This window comes from Macaca fascicularis, chromosome 19 (genome assembly GCF_037993035.2).
Source record: "Macaca fascicularis isolate 582-1 chromosome 19, T2T-MFA8v1.1".
NCBI classification, from domain to species: Eukaryota; Metazoa; Chordata; class Mammalia; order Primates; family Cercopithecidae; genus Macaca; species Macaca fascicularis.
The window spans coordinates 7,827,378-7,844,793 of NC_088393.1; the positions used below are offsets into that span (position 1 = coordinate 7,827,378).

General features: G+C 46.3%; 1 protein-coding gene across 4 annotated transcripts in view; it reads right to left on the reverse strand.

Moving 5' to 3' along the window:
• Positions 1 to 10,221: 10,221 nt before the first annotated feature.
• The window catches only part of INSR (insulin receptor), a 187,960-nt gene continuing 180,765 nt past the window's right edge, over positions 10,222 to 17,416 (reverse strand). For all 4 annotated transcript variants that reach the window (XM_074025611.1, XM_045380490.3, XM_045380489.3 and 1 more), the window contains one exon: positions 10,222 to 15,370. In XM_074025611.1, the coding sequence (XP_073881712.1) occupies positions 15,016 to 15,370 (355 nt within the window). In that variant the 3' untranslated portion in view covers positions 10,222 to 15,015. The remainder of the gene's footprint in view (positions 15,371 to 17,416) is intronic.

Here is a 17,416-nt window from a genome sequence, read left to right on the forward strand (position 1 = left end):
ACCTCCACTACAACAACCACTGCCTCCACTAGAGCATCCACTACCTCCGCTACAGCATCCACTACCTCCGCTACAGCATCCACTACCTCCACTACAACAAGCACTACCTTCACTAGAGCATCCACTACTTCCACTACAACAAGCACTACCTCCACTAGAGCATCCACTACCTCCACTACAACAACCACTGCCTCCACTAGAGCATCCACTACCTCCGCTACAGCATCCACTACCTCCACTACAACAACCACTGCCTCCACTAGAGCATCCACTACCTCCACTACAACAACCACTGCCTCCACTAGAGCATCCACTACCTCTGCTACAGCATCCACTACCTCCACTACAACAAGCACTACCTCCACTAGAGCATCCACTACCTCCACTACAACAACCACTGCCTCCACTAGAGCATCCACTACCTCCGCTACAGCATCCACTACCTCCACTACAACAACCACTGCCTCCACTAGAGCATCCACTACCTCCACTACAACAACCACTGCCTCCACTAGAGCATCCACTACCTCTGCTACAGCATCCACTACCTCCACTACAACAATCACTGCCTCCACTAGAGCATCCACTGCCTCCACTAGAGCATCCACTACCTCCACTACAGCATCCACTACCTCCACTACAAGCACTACCTTCACTAGAGCATCCACTACCTCCACTACAACAACCACTACCTCCACTAGAGCATCCACCACCTCCACTAGAGCATCCACTACCTCCACTACAACAACCACTGCCTCCACTAGAGCATCCACTGCCTCCACTAGAGCATCCACTACCTCCACTACAACAACCACTGCCTCCACTAGAGCATCCACTACCTCCGCTACAGCATCCACTACCTCCACTACAACAACCACTGCCTCCACTAGAGCATCCACTACCTCCACTACAACAACCACTGCCTCCACTAGAGCATCCACTACCTCTGCTACAGCATCCACTACCTCCACTACAACAATCACTGCCTCCACTAGAGCATCCACTGCCTCCACTAGAGCATCCACTACCTCCACTACAGCATCCACTACCTCCACTACAAGCACTACCTTCACTAGAGCATCCACTACCTCCACTACAACAACCACTACCTCCACTAGAGCATCCACCACCTCCACTAGAGCATCCACTACCTCCACTACAACAACCACGGCCTCCACTAGAGCATCCACTACCTCCACTACAGCATCCACTACCTCCACTACAACAAGCACTACCTTCACTAGAGCATCCACTACCTCCACTACAACAACCACTACCTCCACTAGAGCGTCCACTACCTCCACTAGAGCATCCACTACCTCCACTACAACAACCACTACCTCCACTAGAGCATCCACCACCTCCACTAGAGCATCCACTACCTCCACTACAACAACCACGGCCTCCACTAGAGCATCCACTACCTCCACTACAGCATCCACTACCTCCACTACAACAAGCACTACCTTCACTAGAGCATCCACTACCTCCACTACAACAACCACTACCTCCACTAGAGCGTCCACTACCTCCACTAGAGCATCCACTACCTCCACTACAACAACCACTACCTCCACTAGAGCGTCCACTATCTCCACTACAACATCCACTAGAGCATCCACTACCTCCACTAAAGCGTCCACTACCTCCACTACAACAACCACTACCTCCACTAGAGCATCCACTACCTCCACTACAACATCCACTAGAGCATCCACTACCTCCACTAAAGCGTCCACTACCTCCACTACAACAACCACTACCTCCACTAGAGCATCCACTACCTCCACTACAACATCCACTACCTCTGCTACAGCATCCACCAGAGCATCCACTACCTCCACTACAACATCCACTACCTCTGCTACAGCATCCACTAGAGCATTCACTACCTTCACTAGAGAATCCACTACCTCCACTAGAACATCCACTACCTCCACTACAGCATCTACTACTTCCACCACAGCATCCACTATCTCCACTACAGCGTCTGCTACCTCCACTACAGCATCCACTACCTCCACTACAGCATCCGCTACCTCCACTACAGTGTCTGCTACCTCCACTACAGCATCCACTACCTCCACTACAGCATCCACTACAGTGACTCCAACACAGTGGCCTCCCAGAACATCCACCCCAGCATCCAGTAAAGTGAATCCATTAGAGTTTCCACTATAGTGGCATCCTTTGGGTCTTGGATTATAACAAGGGCTTCTAGAGGTGCTTGGGGTGTAAGATTCTGGGGGAGTCACCTTGAGGGCACAATCTCATCCAGCAGAGTCAGCTTCATGAGGTTGGGGTTATGCTTTAGGAGATGGGTCAGCAGCCTCCAAGAAATCTGGAGATCAACAGTCGAGAACATTAGACCATGGACTCATAGTCTAAACCACCCACCAGCTATGTCAGCCCTATTAAAAGTATTGCTTCCCTCTTTGTGCAGTACTTTGAAGATGTTTTCTCTCACTTTTGTACTATCCTGATGACCACTGTCTCATCTGTGGTCATGCAAAACACACATGGAGCAGAGCCAAGGCCAGAATTTGCATTTCCTGGCTACCAAGTCTGACTGTCTCAGCAACCCACAACCCCATTCTAACCCAGAGCCCAGCCAGAGTTCCTCCTCTGGTTGTGAGACTGTGATCTATGAAACCAAAGCCTTTGCCTTGCTTTCTCAGTCTGTCAGAGTCTTACGACTGGGTAGGAGCCTTGGATGAAAGGACAGACAGATAGATAAATTGATGGACTGGCAGGAAGAGGGATGGATGATGGATGGATGAATGGATGGATGGATAGGTGGATAGATAAATGGATGGATGGATGGATGGATGGATAGGTGGGTGGATGAATGGACAGGTAGGTGGATAGATAGATGAATGGACGGACAAGATGGATATATAGACAAATGGGTGGGCGGATGGATAGAAAGAAAGGAAGGAAGGAAGGACAGATGGATGGGTGGATGAAGAGAAGGCAATAGACAAACATCTACGAAATTACAAATATGAATAGGTTAAAAAGGCCCCAAGAGAAGTACAGGTAGAAGCAGAATTATAGAAAAGGGGGAGGAGATCAGAGATACGAATGGGAGGAGGAAGGTGAAATGAGAGAGAAAGAAAAACAAAGCCCAAATTATAGCCTGACAGGAAGATTGGGTGGCAGAAACACACATGCAAAGAAAGAGAAACAAGTGAGACCAAAATTGGAGACATAATTCAGAGAGAGTGACCAAGAAGGAGAGAAACTAAAGAACAGACACAAGGGAAGCAAAGCGAGAGAAGAAAAATAAGACACGAGTGGGAGGAGGAGAGGGGGAAATAGAGAAAAAAATGGGAAGACAGAAAAGTCCTACATAGAAGGAAAGACAGAGGGAAAGATAGGGTAAGGAGATAGAGAAATAACGTAAAACAGAAATAAAGTACATCGGGCATGGTGGCTCATGCCTGTAATCCCAGCACTTTGGGAGGCTGAGGCGGGCAGATCACCTGTGGTCAGAAGTTCAAGAGCAGCCTGGCCAACATGGTGAAACCCATTCTCTATTAAAAATACAAAAAATTAGCTGGGCATGGTGGCAGGTGCCTGTAATCCCAGTTACTCAGGAGGCTGAGGCAGGAGAATCACTTGAACCCTGGAGGGGGAGGTTGCAATGAGCTGAGACTGTGCCATTGCACTCCAGCCTGGGCAACAAGAGTGAAACTCTGTCTCAAAAAAGAAAAAAGAAAAGAAAAAAGGAAAGAAAGAATAAAAGAAAGTGAGGGAGCCATTGTGGGTGCAGGAGGGGAGTAGATAGTGAGGACAGAGAGAGAAGGGGAAAAAAGAGTTAGAGAAGCACAAATGAAGAGAGGCAGAAATAGAACTGATCACAGAGAGAAGCACCCCGAAGGAGAAAGATGAAGAGAATAGGAGAAAAGAGCAGAAGGCAGATACAGAAGAAGAGGGAGAAGAGGATGAAGAGGACTTGAAAGAGATAAAACAGAGATAAAAGAGTGGAAAGCAGTAGAAAGTAGGACAGAAACAAGGAGGGAGCAGGGTGATGAAGAAACAAGCAAGCAAACAACAACAAAAAAAATCAAAACACAAGGAGAAACAGTGAGATAAATACAAAGAGAGGAAGGGAATGAGAGGGAGAAGTGAAAAGGGGAAGCCAGGGTGGAGGCAGCAAAGAAGAGGCCCACACTGAACAAGATAGAGGAAAGAGAGAAGGGAAGAGGGAAAGAGAAGAAAGAGAAGCATTTCTTTCTTCTAGAAGGGTGGAAGGAGGAGGCAGAGATACAAGGGTAGTAGCCAGCACTAGAAATTATCCTGAGGCATCAGATAATGATAAAGATAATGATGGTAATGGTAAGAATGACCATGATGGCGATGATAGTGATGGTAATGAGGGTGATGGCAATGATGATGATGGTGATGAAGATGGTAAGGATGGTAATGATGATGATGGTGATGGTGATGAGGATGGTAATGATGATGGTGATGGAGATGGTTATGATGGTGATGATGATGATGGTATGGTGATGGTGATGATGGTGCTGATGATGATAGTGGTGATGATGGTGATGATGATAGTGATGGTGATTAGGATGGTGGTGATGATGATGATGGTGATGATGGCGATGATGATGATGGTATGGTGATGGTGATGATGATGGTGATGATGATGATAGTGATGATGATGGTGATGGTGATGATGGTAGTGATGATGGTGATCATGATAGTAGTGATGATGATGATGATGGTGGTGATGGAGATGGTGATGATATGATGATGATGAGGGTGATGGTGATGATGGTAATGGTGATGAGCATGGTGATGATACTGATGATGATGATATGGTGATGGTGATGAGGGTGATGGTGATGATGATAATGGTGATGAGGATGGTGATGATACTGATGATGATGATATGGTGATGGTGATGATGGTGATAGTGGTGATTATGTTAATGATGATGGTGATGATGATGACAGTGATAGAGATGGTGATGATGATATAATGATGAGGGTGATGGTGATGGTGATGAGGATGGTGACGATGGTGATGATAGTGATGATGATAATGACAGTATGGTGGTGATGGTGATGACGGTGATAATGATGATGGTGATGATGACAGTGGTGGATATGGTGGTGATGATATAATGATGAGGGTGATGGTGATCACGATTATGATGGTGATTATGATAATGATGCTGGTGATAATTATGACGATGCTGATGATGATAATGCTGGTGGAAGCAACAATTGACACATACTAAGTGTTTACTGTGTGCCAGGCAACCTCTTTTAACTGAGGTATAATTTACATACAATAAAAGGGATAGGTTTTAAGCGTACAGGTCAGTGAATTGATAAATGCATATACCTGTGTAATTGCTACCTCAGTCAAGGTACAGAACAAGGTACATTGCCCCAGAAAGTTCCCATGTACCCCTTTGCCACCAAGATCCCATTACCCCTCCATAGCGCCATAGGAAATCCATGTTCTGGTTTTGTCACCATCAATTACTTTAGCCATGCCCTGTGTAAGTGCTTTACACACAGCACAAATTTATTTTATGTCCCACAACAGCCCGAAGAAACAGGGACCACTTTCATCCCCATACCTAGGGAGATTCATACAACTAATCATAGGAGAGCCATGGCTCAAAATGAGGCAGACGGCTTCTGGGAGCTCACTTGAACCACTAAGACAAATATAATATTTTGGGGGTCAAGTGAAGTAACCTTTCCCTGTCACCCTCTTAGAGTCTCTGACTGGGACTGACATAAGACAGATTAACAAGATAAAACATACACATTTTATTTAGTTGGGGATTTTTGTTTATTTTTAGAGACAGTGTCTCACTCCGTCGCCCAGGCTGGAGTACAGTGGCACAATCATAGCTCACTGCAGCCTGCAATTCCTGGGCTCAAGGAGTCCTCCCACTTCAGTCTCCTGAGTAGCTGGGACTACAGGTGTGCACTACTGTGCCTGGCTAATTTTTAAAAAATTTTTTTAGAGATAGGATCTCTCTATGTTGCCCAGGCTGGTCTTGAACTCCTGGCCTCAAGTGATCCTCCTGCCCTGGCCTCCTAAAGTGGAGGAATTACAGACCTGAGTCACCATGCCTGGTCTTCATTTAGCAATTTTTACATGTGCATGGGAGCCTTTGTAAGAAAAATGAAGACCTAAATTAGCAGCTGGAGCCGAATGCTTATGTACCAGGTTGGACAAAATGTAGTACGGTAGTTTCATCTCCTGCTTTCAAGAAGAAAAAGGAAAGCCAGAGTGTCCTTCTTGCATTTGCTATTTTTCAAGCATTTTTAACTCAAAATAATGAAAATGTGTCAAAGTGGCATACTTTGTTGTTGTGAAGTGTTTTCGTTGTGCTTTTTTTACTTTTTATTTTTATTTATTTATTTATTTATTTATTTTGAGACAGAGACTCGCTCTGTCACCCAGGCTGGAGGGCAGTAGCACAACCTCCGCCTCCCAGGCTCAAGTGATTCTCCCGCCTCGTCCTGGGTTCGAGCGATTCTCCTGCCTCAGCCTCCCAAGTATCTGGGATTACAGGCGTGCACCACCACACTCAGTTAATTTTTGTATTTTTAGTTAGAGACAGGGTTTCACCCCATTGGCCTGGCTGGTTCTGAACTCGTGACCTCAGGTGATCCGCCTGCCTTGGTCTCCCGAAGTGCTGGGATTACAGGTGTGAGCCACCGTGCCTGGCCAAAAGTGGCATACTTTGGAGTGGCCCATTTTGATCCCCTACACAGCCAAAGGCAGAATGTGTTCTTGTCCCGAGTCAGCTCAGTCCACCAGGGGGAAGGGGAAGTTGTTAAAATGCAAGTTCCCAGGCAGCGCCGGTCCCCTGGGCCCACTTTTTCTTTCTCTATACTTTGTCTCTGTGTATCATTTCTTTTCTCAAGTCCCTCGTTCCACCTAACGAGAAACGCCCACAGGTGTGGAGGGGCAGGCCACCCCTTCACCAGGCCCTGCCCCATAGATGCTCACTGAGGAGGCCTGGGTGTGGCTTAGACAGACGTGCCTTTGTTTTTAATAAGTGGGATTCTGTTAAGCACTCAAGGCCCAGGAGGCAGCTCCAGGAACCCAGTGCAGACACTCCCCACTCCAGGCCATGTCCCCAGCAACTCTTCCAAATGGTGCTGTGATCACTCGGCTGGGGATTTCGAGGAATTCAAGTGGCTCCTCTGCGCAGAGACCACACGGCCATCCACCCTCCCTGAGACTGATGCCTTCCTTGATGAGCTTTCCTTGGGAGAAAAGCATTTTCAATTTTCCAAGAGACTTATATTGAATTTCACAAACCCAAGGAAGCCGACTTTACACTGCCACCACAGCCAATCAGCAGTAGCATCAATTTCTTGGAGAACAGGGAACTTGGAGGGACTTGGGGATATAGGAACGTCCATCCTGGAGGGAGCATGAAAAATCAATGTTACCTCATTTAATCTTCGCCATGGTCATATCAAGTAAGGTCTATCATCAATAATAAGAGGGTGGGGCCTCTGTGGGCCATGATCAGCCTGCTAGCTGGATGGCAGAGAACTGGGAGCAGAAAGGAGGAGGGGCGAGAGCTCGAACGAACGTCGGGATTCCAGAGCCCAGGGTTAGGACCACCGCCCTTTGTAAAACCAGACAGATTAACAAGAGAAAACATACACATTTTATTTAGTTGAGGTTTTTTGTTTATTTTTAGAGACAGTGTCTCACTCTGTTGCCCAGGCTGGAGTACAGTAGTATAATCATAGCTCACTGCAGCCTGCAGCTCCTGGGCTCAAGGAGTCCTCCCTCTTCAGCCTCCTGAGTAGCTGGAACTACAGGTGTGCGCCACCGTGCCTGGCTAATTTAGCAGTTAGTTGCTTGGTGTCTCTTCAGGCTAATTCAACAACCCCATACTGCAGAACCCTGGGCCAGAGTTTGGAGGAATGTGAAGACTTCAGAGGCGACTTTCATGCAGCCTCTGGAAAGCTCCCAGGATAATGGGGAAACTCATATTCGATAACCTCAACTTTCGATGGCCCAGCTCAGAACACCGCCAGCTGGAGGTAGGTGGTCTGAAGAAATCTAGAGACCACCTGGAGGGGGTGGGGGATTGAGTTCCACTGCTTTTGGGAGGGAGAGATTCCACAACCCACATACTTTGCACTTTAGCTAAGGTCAACCCCTCCACCTGTGCCATCGATCTCATCGTCACTTGTTTGCTTAAGGACATAGATCTAGTAATCCCCTGCCTTCATCTCTTTTCCCTCTGATGACTAGATTATCCCCGTCATCATCCATACTGCTATTTCTCCCATCTAAAACACAAGGAAAAAATAATAATAATAGGAGGGTAAAGTGAGAACTTTACCTTTATATTATTACTGGTAGTAGCAGTATTTATTTTATTTTTATATTTTTGAGACAGAGTCTCGCTCTGTCGCCAGGCTGGAGTGCAGTGACGTGATCTCAGCTCACTGCAACCTCTGCCTCCTCCCAGGTCCTAGTGATACTCCTGCCTCAGCCTCCCGAGTAGCTGGGACTACAGGCGCACGCCACCACACCCAGCTAATTTTTGTGTTTTTAGTAGAGACGGGGTTTCACCATGTAGGCCAGGATGGTCTCGATCTCCTAATCTTGTGATCGGCCTGCCTCGGCCTCCCAAAGTGCTGAAATTATAGGCGTGAGCCACCGCACCTGATCCCCTTTTACATTATTAAAAATAATAATATTAATGATAGGAGGGTAAAGGAGTGGAAGATTTTGCAGGATTGGACTTTAGTTGGTTCACATCACTTTTTATCTGCATCCTTGGACAGTCTTCTTCAAAGCTGACTCTGGGTTTGGCCATGGGACTTACTTTGGGCAACGGGACAGTAGCAAATACCACATGAGCAGAAGTTTGGAAAACATTTGCATTTGGGGGCTTTTTGTTTCTTCCGACTGGGTGTCCTTGCAACCACCACCATACGAACAAGCCTCAGCCTCCTGGAAGATAAGCAATCCTGGCTCTCCCAGCAGAGGCCTCAGCACAGGAGCGAGGCTGTTCCTGGAAGAACCACCCAACCAACACATAGAACTGTAAGAAATAGGCCAGGCACTGTGGCTTATGCCTGTAATCCCAGCACTCTGGAAGGCCGAGGCGGGCAGATCACTTGAGATCAGGAGTTTGAGACCCGCCTGGGCAACATGGCGAAAACCCATCTCTACTAAAAATACAAAAATAGTAATAATAATGATAATAATAATTATGCTGGATGTGGTGGCTCACACCTGTAATCCCAGCACTTTGGGAGGCCGAGGTGGGCAGATCACCTGAGGCCAGGCTGGCTTGAGACCAGCCTGGCCAATGTGGTGAAACCCCGTCTCTACTAAAAATACAAAATTAGCTGGGCATGGTGTGCATGCCTGTAATCCCAGCTACTCGGGAGGCTGAGGCAGGAGAATTGCTTGAACCCAAGAGACAAGAGTTGCAGTGAGCCGAGATCACACCACTGTCCTCCAGCCTGGGTGACAGAGCGAGACTCTATCTCAAAACACAAACAAACACACATTAAAAAAAAAAAAGAAAGAAAAAGAAAGAAGAAAAGAAATAAATGGTTGCTGTTTTAAGCCACTAAGTTCTGGGGCTGTAGCAAAAATTAACACGTGAAGTGACGTGACTCATTTGAAAGCACTCAAGGAACAGAAGGTGAGGAGTCTGTCTCCTAACCCACTACACTCTGTACTGTGCATGATAAGCTCAAGACTGTTCAAAAGGCTTTCAATCCCATGGTCGAACCCATGGTCACTCACCTGTCCACCCAACCTGGGAACAGGTCTCCACTCCTGGGATGACATTGACAGTATTTAACGTGTGAGTTTCCCACATGTCAGAATAGAGCAAGATCTTGAAGGTTCATTGGTATTCTCGGAGTGAACCCTTGAGTGGTTGCACCATGGGGAGGTCTGGGAGCCCTTGGGGAAGCGCTTACTTACCAAATAGTATGGAAATAGTGCAATATTTAAACCGCCAGTTTGGTCATACCGGTATGTCCCTGCGAGTCATCAACTCCGCTGGTAGCAATTATTTAACCTCTTTTCATGTGTGGAAGAATCTAGGTGTTTTTCTCCTCTAAAAAAAAGGTACCCACAAATTCCAAGAGGTTTTCCTTCACACAACCCAACTCGTAGACACATCCTCCCACCACACGACAGGTCCTTACTGGGACACCACACAAAAACAAGCGTATTCTCAGATAATTTAATCAGAATTTTAATATAAACAGGTCATTATCCCATATTTTACATGCAGAACGATTTCAATATTCCAAAAAAAAAAAAAAAGGCATCTTCTGTACATGGTGCTACTTGGCTCTTGTAGGAAAACATTGAAAAAATAATAATGGAGCTGTTGGTGGGTTTTGTGTTTCTGAGTTGTTTTCTGCAAAAGCTGCAGCACATTTGATCCTGCGTTGCCCACACGCAGGGCTGAGGCCACCCAGGCACACAAAGGGACGAGGAGCAGCAACTTTGAGGCAAAGTGTAAAGACTAAACAAGCTGTTCCTGAATATGTGCATGGATGCACACTTATTTTGAGGCTCTTCCTTCCTTCTCCAATGGGACCAAGAGCCCCAGATCTGGTTTTTAACAAGGATTTTCAGTGGCCCACACCCAGATAGAAATTTGGCTGGTGGCTGGTTCTGGACACTGACTGGGATCAGAAGGTAACAGCAAGCTCAAAAAGGCGTTGTGTCCCCTTCCCCCAACCCGATTTCTTGAGGACCCTTAAGGAAATAGTCACCTTCTGTTGCAGCCCCCTGAAAGTCCACCATGTTCTTTTGTATGTTCTAGGGGAAAAAAAAAGTGCTGACCTGTTCTTTTCATTTCCAACCTCACCTCTCATATAAATTAATATTCTGAAGAACATGCTAGAAGATTTTCTGAAGTGACACCCCTCTATGTGTACCACGAATATAAAATCGGCATTCCCTGTTCCCCATCCTCAACAAAACCATCGTTTCTGAAGAGCCTAAGGTGTCAAGGACTCACCAGGTGGCATGCAAAGGACATTTAACCCTAAACTTCCACCCACTGTGAAGTAGAGAAATGATTACCGCTGAGACTACAGCACATCCATTTACCAGGATGGCCAGCGCAAGTCATACCCCTGATGATGCTCCTGCTTGTCCACAAGTGTTACAGGGGACTACAAATAAACACTTCCCAACCCAATAAACACATTTCTTGGTGGACTACCTGCCCTGGTAGGATACAGTGAAAGATCTGTCCATCAATTGGTAACATAGTCCCCAGGGTCGCAGGATGACCTGTGCAGACCCTTATGTCAGTTCCCACAGCTTCTCTCCATCGTCCTCAGCCTATATCCAGACAAGCAGCAGTGCTCCTCCTTCTCACTACTTCCAATGACGGAACAGCACCTAGGACAGCTCCCGAAACCTGAACATTTTCTGATGCGTATTTGACATCACCAATGCAGAGAGAAAGTGACGTGCTTAGTATTCTCCTCCTGGAAGAAGAAACTCCTGTGTGGCTTTCACTACGTTAATGAAAAGGGTTTTAATCATAGTGAGACATCTTTAAAAACAAGCAACAAAAAGTGTTACCCTAAGCTGGTTTTGTTGCTTTTTGTTGTTGTTGTTGTTGTAATTTAACACTACAAACTCCCAGGACAACCATGTCTTTCTAGGACCAAAGTTTTATTGTTACAAAGTCAGCATTTCCTAATGTCAAAAGAGGCTTGCAACCCAAGAGCTGTTTGCTCTTTTCACTGTGGCAGTAGAGTCAAATAAATGAAACTGGTGAACCCCATTTGCAAGGGGCAGGCCCAGCACCCTACCTTTCTCCAGGGCAGGTGGAGAAAGGCGAGTCTGCAAGGGCAGTGCCTAAAAGCACAAGAGCAGCAAGATTTGGGCCCCACTGGCCCTGCCTAGACTCTTGCATGGGTTATCAAAGCTGCACAAGGTTCAACAATATCAGCTTGAGGTCAATCAAACCCCAACACAGAGGTCCAAGGTGTTGTTGGAAAAAAAAAAAAGTGTTCAGCACATTAATGGGTTTTGGATTGGAATTTCCCGCACATGCTCCCATCCCACTTGGAGAATTTTCAAAGACATTGCGTTAGGTGTTTGTGTGTGAGGTGTATCACCAGCCTGAAAGGAGTGGGAATAAACCATCAGGGAGCCCAGGGCACCTTTGTGCTCACTTCAGGGAAATTCCATGGAACAGGTGGGAATGCTTGTTCTGAATCAAAGCCCGTCTTTGCCCCAGCAGCCATCTCTCACCAAAGGAAGGTACACCTTGCGGGCGTACCTCATATATCAGATACATCATGATGGCCTGGAACTTAGTTTATGCTTGGGGAACATAGTGACAATAGATGGAGGATTTTTTTTTTAAAGGAAGATTAAATTCAGAGAAGAATATTACCAGCCAAGGAAGAAAAGGATCTATGCTCACATAAAAGCCATACCTTCTCCATCCCAACTCCCTCCCTCAAAATTCTTGCTGGTCCCTGGCATTCGAATCAGCTGATACACATGTTCCCTGATTCAGACCGGTTCCAGGTAGAATTCTGAAATCTCAAAGATGTCTGTGATTGAATCACATCTTAACAATACACTGAGGTAGACTGTGCTGAAAAACAAAAATCACTATCCCCCATTCACCTGTTTATTTTTCTTTGATAAAAATTTACATGCGCTCTGTTTTTTATGAGAGTGATTTTCAGAGTGATTTTATATATTAAAATAAATACTTTTTCCCCTAATATAAGAAAAACCTTTCTGAATTAGAAAAATGTGAAAATTGCAGCTAGTGTAGTATACAACCACTACAAATTTACTAGGAAGAGAACAAAATACCTAGATCTACGTGTTTTTTTTTTTAATTTACGTACAGACCCTCATATTTACAAAATAAATTTGGCAAAAATAATTTCTGTACTCTTGCTTCTTGTACCCAATCACTGAGGCGTCTCAGCAATATTTTTACATGCTGTAATTTCTCGAATCATATAAATAAGATAGCAATAGACAATTGGGATTCGTGTCTACCTGTGTTCTTAATCAAGAATTGAGAGGGCTTGGAGGTTGCCATTATGACTCGATCCCATTCTTAAGCCCACAACTCTTAAGAGAAGAAAAGGAAGCAGTCAAAAAGTTGTAAGAAAATGCACTCAGGAATAACGCATGGGTGATGATTTTTTGATGAACCAAAGTGATGAGTTCACTGTGTTCTTTGAGCAGCTGTGGTGGTTCTTTTCACAAAGAGAAGAAACGGTGGATTCACGCCCATTCGGAAGTTCTTGGTGGTGCGAAAGGTCTTTTTCACGGTTTCTCCTCCAGACTCTACTCTCTTAGGGACTGCAACATCGTAAGTGTCTGCGCATTCTGCTCAGGCACCACACCTGGCCCAGATGAGGTCTCTGGGCTCAGAGCAGCTTCCGGGAGTTCAGTACTGAGGACCGTCGGATGCTCTCAGGGTGGAGGGGAGCAAGATGTACTCTCAGTGCACCTCTCTCTTATATTGCTTAGATATTCCCAAAATCCATCCAGGTTGTTGCTCTTTGGGATCTGATGTTCTTGTGTTTGCACAATAACGGTAGGATGTTCACACCCAGGAGAGGAAACGCCACGAGAGGTACACACAGAGAACCAGAGGATGAACACGGGTGTTCTTGAAGGCAGGCTCAGAGCTAGGTAGCTACCAGCTTATCCGAACAGGAACCTTCCAGCAGACCCGGTGCCTGAACGAGACCATCCACAAAACCTAGTCTCCCACACACTCCACGTGGCCTCACAGCGTCCAAAAGTGTTAGCAGCGAACGTGGCTTCATTCCCAGAAATGGATGCCTTTAAGACCAAACAAAGAGGCCACTTGTGCCTCACTCCCTCCCCTTCCCGGCCCCACAACAGGCACACCAACTCATGTCTCCACTCCCCGCCAACCCCGGGGAATAGGCAATAACTTATGAGGCTAATACCAGAGACTTTAAAAATTAAATACGTTACAAATATATTCTCAAAACTCTGTCATCTCAGTTCTTCCTTTTTTTTTTTTTTTCCTTTTTCTATTTTGTTTTTCCTTTCTTTCTTTCTTTTTTAATGTCCTAGCTTGGTTTGGTCTTGAAAAGATTCATAATCACTCCAAATGAAATGTTCCTCCCTTGGCTCCCAAAAAGCATCTTTCCACCAACGTGAAAGGAGGTTAGAAACCTGAGGCTAGACTTCTGACACAAGAAGAATCTGTCGAGAGCACAGTCTCCCAGTCGATAAGAAGGAAGGAGAGAGGGGGACATGAGCTCGCACCCTTGAGAAGAACCTTCATGAGCCAATTCCCAAAGCATCAACTCCGCAAGGATACTTTGCACACACATCAGCCGTGTCGAATGGACACACACACGCATACACACGTGAGCACACGCCGGGACCACAGATCCTTATCCAAAGTATGAAAGCAGCAGCTATTGGTCAATTTGAGGAACTGATCTTGTAAAGAAAAAAAAAAAAAAAAAAAAGAAATCCTTCAGCCTGGATGAGGAAAAAAAAAAAAAAAAAAAAAAAAAAGCCTTCTTGAAGCCCAACCTGTAAAAGCTTGAAATTCTCCTGGAACAGGGCTGGGTATTTTTGTTTTGTTTTTTTCTTTCAAACTTTTGTTCCACAGACAAGAAGTTTTATCTTTTATACTGCAGCTCAGACACCAGCAAAAAACAAAAACAAAAACAAAAAGAATTTGTAAAAACAAGTGCTGTCTTTCCATCTGCTGGGGGGACGGGGAGAAAAACAAAAAAACACAAAATCCTGGTTTGAAACCGTCGTTGCTCCAAAAGGGCAGCAGTTAAATCCTCTGCGGGACTAGTTAAATTGGCAACCAAACGAGTCCATCTTAAGATGAACAGAAATGTATAGGAACGATCTCTGAACTCCATTGGACATGGTAGAGTCGTGAGAATCCTGAGTTTTCCAGAGGCTTTCAAACCAGAGGAAAGTGACAATGGGAACCCCTGCCCGTCCCCGCCGCGGTAGGCGCTGTTAGGAAGGATTGGACCGAGGCAAGGTCAGAATCCGCCCGTTTTTCTTGCCTCCGTTCATGTGGGTATAAGGGATGTGTTCCTCGTAGCTCCGCTTGAAACCCAGCGAGGACCCTCCATCCCGGCCCCCCGCCTCCTCCCTCTGACAGTGCGAGGAACGGTCCAGGGGCACGTTCTCCATGTCCTCAAACTCCATCTCCAGCTCCTCATTCTCGGGAGCCTTGTTCTCCTCACTGTGAAAGAACGACACCTCCGGAAAGCTGGGGTGCAGGTCGTCCTTGAGCAGGTTGACGATCTCCAGGAAGGTTGGCCTCATCTTGGGGTTGAATTGCCAGCACATGCGCATGAGGTCAGTGCTGCGGGGCAGAAGGACACGTCCTGGGTGAGTCTAGGGGCCCAGTCAAGCATCCTCCCAACCCCGCCCTCGTCCCTGCAGCCAACACCCACGGACCACACGTGTTCACATCAGATGCTGGCTGTGTGTGTGGACAATTGTCAAGGCAGAAATAGCTATGCTGGAGGTTCTGAGAGATGGCGTTCTCTTTTTGCTTTTCTTCTTTTTTTTGGACACAGGGTCTCATTCTATTACCCAGGCTGGAGTGCAGTGGCATGATCATAGCTCACTGCAGCCTCTGCCTCCTAGGCTCACGCAATCCTCTCATCTGGCCTCCCAAGTAGCTGGGACCACAAGTGTGCACCACCATGCCTAGCTAATTTTTCTATGTTTTGCAGAGACAGGGTTTTGCTATGTTGCCCAGGCTGGTCTCAAACTCTAGGCTCAAGTGATCCACCCACCTTGGCCTCCCAAGATGCTGGGATTACAGGTGTGAGCCACCATGCCTGGCCACTTTTTTTTTCTTTTTCTTTTTTTCTTTTTGAGACAGGGTTTCTCACGTTGTCACCCAGGATGGAGTGCAGTGGCTCAATCATAGCTCATTGCAGCCTTGAACCCCTGGGCTCAAGCAATCCTCCTGCCTCAACCTCCCAAAGTGCTGAGATTACAGGCATGAGCCATCCTGTCCAGCTGAATTTTTTTTTTTTTTTTTTTTTTTTGAGACAGTCTCGCTCTGTCGCCCAGGCTGGAGTGCAGTGGCGTGATCTTGGCTCACTGCCAGCTCCGCCTCCCAGGTTCACGCCATTCTCCTACCTCAGCCTCCCGAGTAGCTGGGACTACAGGCACCCGACACCACGCCTGGCTAATTGTTTGTATTTTTAGTAGAGACAGGGTTTCACCGTGTTAGCCAGGATGGTCTCGGTCTCCTGAATTCATGATCTGCCCGCCTCGGCCTCCCAAAGTGCTAGGATTACAGGCGTCAGCCATCGTGCCCGGCCGAAAGATGGTTTTGAAAAGGGTTGCCTCATTTCAAAACTGGATCAAGAGTAATCCTAGCACTTTGGGAGGCTGAGCCAGGAGGCTGAGTCCAGGAGTTCAAGGTTGCAGTGAGCTGTGATTGCAGCACTGCACTCTACCAGCCTGGGTGACAGAGCGAGACTTCATCTAAATAGATACATATATGTACATTTGGAGGGGGGAATACATAATATGTATGCCTGACAAAATTTTTGTGTGTCTGTGTTTGTTTTTGAGACAGAATCTCGCTCTGTCACCCAGGCTGCTGTGCAATGGCACAGTCTCTGCTCGCTGCAACTTCTGCCTCCCAGATTCAAGCAATTCTCCTGCCTCAGCCTCCTGAGTAGCTGGGATTACAGGTGCCCACCACCACACCCAGGTAATTTTTGTATTTCTAATAGAGATGGGGTTTCACCATGTTGGCCAGGCTGGTCTTGAACTCCTGACCTCAGGTGATCTGTTCGCCTCGGTCTCCCAAATTGCTGGGATTACAGCCACCCATTCCCAGCCACGTGACAAAATTTTCAGCGTATAAATAATTAACAGCCAAACATAGGTCTCGCTCCCCCATTCCCAGGTCTCCAGTTCCCTTCTCCCAAGATAACTACTGCTACGGGTTTCTTATGCAACATTCCAACTATACAATATGCAAGAAAATCTTACGATTTGCGAACACAAGCATGCCAGTAAAGACATAATATGTAAACAAGCACATATGTAAACACGTGTGCTTATAAAGATACGTAAACAAGGTGTACATGTGCCATATGCTGATGTACATGTAAACATACAGTATGCAAACATAAATACCTATGTAAATATATAATATGCAAACAAGCATACATGTAGCACATATGGAAACTCAAGTGTGTGTACCACCATGCAATATGCAAATGCAAACACGCATGTAAAGACAAGCTATGCAAACACAAACACACCTGTAACATATAGCATGCAAACACAGTGAGCGTGTAGGCATAGGAAAGGCAAAACCAAGCACACGTGTAAAGGGCAATACCCTTTCAATGCACACCTCACACACCTCAAACCC